Below are 3711 nucleotides of genomic sequence, written 5' to 3' on the forward strand. Positions count from 1 at the left end.
TGACGTCTATCCATTTGGGAACACTTTGGGAAATTGTCATTTTTGTATTGGGCATTGCATTGCATTGCATTGCAAAATGCATTTAGTACAAGTTTAAAACGTAGGCATGTTCTCAAAATATTCAAATGGCAAGAATTCACACAGGCCTGGATGATAGATGTCTGAAAAGTCATTTCCAATAATAAAATGCAAAAGTTAAAAATGGTGGATACGTCATTTGCAACGAAACTCTTCAAATGTGTGGTGTCTGTCTGAATGATTACTCTGACTCAAGAAAGGCATTAACTACATCTTTTTATACTAATGTCATCTCAGTGTATTAATTGTTGCCTATCATCCTCTGTTTGCTATTCTGCTCTTGGTGTATGGCGTAGCTACATCATAACAACAATGCTATGAGAGTAGAGAGAGAGAGGTTCCATTGGCCCATTGTTTCCGGGTTCTATTATTGCAAGGGGGAGGGGGGAAATCCCCCTTTAGGCAGACCTAGGCAGACCTAAGGACTGTTCTATTCAATGCTAGGAGTATTATGACACGCCCCTTTAGGCAGACCGGAACCTGTTCACATTAGGTGCCCATATAGCTACCTATTACATTGGCATATCTCTATATACTTAAAGAATCTCTGACATTACCACAACTTGGTTAACACCATTTCTAATGTCCAACATAGTTTCTATTCTATTCCTCTATTCTGTGATGTAAAAATCTTGTTTTTGTTTTTTTATATACCTTTTTGCAAATATCCGACTGTGTTGTACAGTATAGCCTACCCCTTTAAAGTCCAGTATATCCCTTTCACATCTGTTGAAGAGAGTATAGTGTATAGTGTATGTGTGTATAGTGTAAATTATGTGAATAGTGATAACAAAAGGCTTTAGTTTGTAGTATCTTATTGACATTAAGGAGGTAAGGGTTTAAAAGTAGCAAATTGAATGGGCATATATAGTACGGGTGGGGATGTGAAGCACAGACGTCTCTGCTCAAACTCGTTCTCAGCAAATGAGAATATGTTATAGGCTACGTATATGTGTAAGATACGGTTATATCTATGTGTTATATAGGCCTACAGATAATGTATGATATAGGGCCTAACAGGTGAAAGTGAAAAGTGAAAGCCCAACTAGGAAACTCCAACTCCCATTGTCATTGTGACACAGCACTCCACAGCAGACAAGTGTTTACTGCACACAACAAAATTGACTTTATGCCTCACCCGTGCAAGGGGGCAGCCCCCAATCCCGCCCCAAGGGATCAGTTCGGCGGGACAGTATGCTCAGGGTACCGCAGTCATGGAGGAGTATGGGGGAGAGCACTGGTTAATTGCCAACCTGGCGGGTCGGGAGTTGAACTGGCAACCTTTGGGCTACAAGTGACACCCTTACCGCTTACTCATGACTGCATGTAGCCTATATGATAAAATAGCTAACATCAAGGACAGGCAAATTCCATTGTATATGCACTTCCCCAACAAAGCAGATTCTTGTCTGTATTTGAAACACCATAACTAAAAGATGTGGACCACAAGTGATGTTATCTGATGAAACAGACCTTATATTAATAGAAACTCTGCTCCATTCACCAATGGACATGGCAATCAACTCATCCTTGTGCATTATAATTGTTCAATTAATATAAAATAGACACATTGTTTGCCCCTTTTCTTTGTTCATAACACGTTTTGGTCCTCTTAAAAATAATAGAGCGATATTTTAATGTGCTTTTTAGCTTACCTAAATTCCAGCGAATGAAATCTCAAGCGTCATTGAGCCATTGTTTGGATAATGCACATGTAATCCATTTTAGACACAACGTAGGCCTATACAGTGTCGACAGGGGAGCAAGAGGGCAATATTTATTTTGTGTGTGCGTGCCTTCGCGCATGTTTGTGTATTCCATGTGTGTGTGTGTGTGTGTGTGTGTCCGCGTGCGCGTGCGTGTGCGTGCGTCTGTCAGTCTGCATGTGTGTGCATGCGTCTGTGTGTGTACGTGTGACGCGAGAAAGTTTTCCCCGCCCAGGAGCCTGTGACGTCTCAGTGAGAATGTCGCCAGTTCAGTTGAGCTCCAGCCATGGCAGCGCTGAGGCAGGAGCATCGGTATGGACTTTCCTGTGGTAAAAATAACAAAAACATTCCCAATAAGACTATTTATCATGTGAAACTCACGGACACTGCAATCAGAACACTGGAAGCCTACCAAAATCTCAAGGTAAGAATTTCCTATTTATTTAACGGTACAAGCTCGGGCTGAGGTTAGTGATTGTTTTACATAGCCTATAACGTCCGAGACAGGGCTCAAAGGAACAGGGGACACAGTTATGTGAAAAAGTTGCGACAACTTTAGAAAGTAGACTATATATATATAACTATAGGCCTATATATGCCTATAATTGCAACAATGTAGCCTAGGATATAGCCTACGCGTCTGCCAAAACGCAGCAGTAGAACACTGTTGGCGACGCAGGTCTTTGCTCGTGTTGATAAAGGCACTACAGCCGAGTGTATTATCAGACAGACCACATTGCGTTTAATGACTTTTTGAGAAAATCATAGGTGAACATAATTCCCCGGCATTTGGACAGGCTTACTCATTTTATTTGGAATTAGTGTGTTGCACGATTGTGGGTTGGTCTTAGATTAGGCAACAAACGCGCACCAAACTTTTTAGTGCTGGTTTAAAAAGGCTTTTTTTTCAGGCTGAATCGAAGACGCACTAGCCTATATTAAATGTTCGCCTACTTTCTGGATAGATTAAAGGTGCCCAGACTATTGGCTTTATATTAGTGTGTTGCACAGACTGAAATAATGGTGAAAGGATCATACGGTGTGAGAGGGGCTCAAGGTTTGATGAAAGTGATAATAATAACCACCCCGATTTACTTCAGTCAGTAGCCGATTTTTGGCATTAGCCTTCAGAACTAAGATAATTAAACTTAGCCTATACTTGCTGCTTTACGAAATAATGTAGGCTTATTGTCTCCTTTGTAGGCTATCAGTCTCTGATAGGCTATAAAAACTGTGTAACCGCTTGCCGTACCCGTGGATGGTCTCACTTGAATTAAACTATCATTCGTGACAGGTCGGTCTGTTTCAGTTCTTTCCGTCGTCACCTCTGCACTTAGCCTATTTTATGGAAACCAATTTGGGTAGGCTACTGACTGTAAACTACGCTGCTTTCCCAAATGTGTTTGCTATAGCCTAAACTGTTCAAAATGACTGGTGTAATGTAAAACACACCATCAATCTGTCCATTATATGCCCATTGCGTTCTCTGTGGGCCATTTAAATGAATGTTCATTTGTCCAGTCTACAGAATAGAATAAATATTGCCAACCTAATCCCGTTTGTCGGGAATCCCAACAAAACTTCAGATTCCTGAGCACCGAATAACTTGGGAGCCTGTCCTGGATGGAGTAGCCTATGTTGTCTCTCCCTCCTAACTCTGGCGTTTCAAATCAGTGCCTATTTTTGCATTTCGACTTTGTAAACATTCCAAAACTCGCTTAAAGCCAACGCTCTCATTGGCTTGCCAGGGTATGTGTTGCTTGATCCAATCAGTGGGTAAGATATCGCAACTTCCTCAAGTTTGAGGTGACTGGGAGTGTTTTTCCGACTGTCTAGCTGGTGACAGGAGACCAAAAAAATACCCTCCACTTTTGCTATGTAGGCTATGGGGTGGGTTTGTATTTAAAGCTGCTATATTCAGTCTAGT

At 41.4% G+C, this 3711-nt stretch overlaps 1 protein-coding gene across 1 annotated transcript in view; it reads left to right on the forward strand.

The window, feature by feature from the left end:
- The first annotated feature begins 2026 nt into the window (after positions 1-2026).
- The window catches only part of LOC134447833 (RNA polymerase II elongation factor ELL), a 69739-nt gene continuing 68054 nt past the window's right edge, over positions 2027-3711 (forward strand). The window contains exon 1 of the mRNA XM_063197505.1: positions 2027-2208. Coding sequence (XP_063053575.1) covers positions 2071-2208 — 138 coding nt within the window. The 5' untranslated portion in view covers positions 2027-2070. The remainder of the gene's footprint in view (positions 2209-3711) is intronic.

Source organism: Engraulis encrasicolus, chromosome 4 (genome assembly GCF_034702125.1).
Source record: "Engraulis encrasicolus isolate BLACKSEA-1 chromosome 4, IST_EnEncr_1.0, whole genome shotgun sequence".
In the NCBI taxonomy this organism is placed as follows: domain Eukaryota; kingdom Metazoa; phylum Chordata; class Actinopteri; order Clupeiformes; family Engraulidae; genus Engraulis; species Engraulis encrasicolus.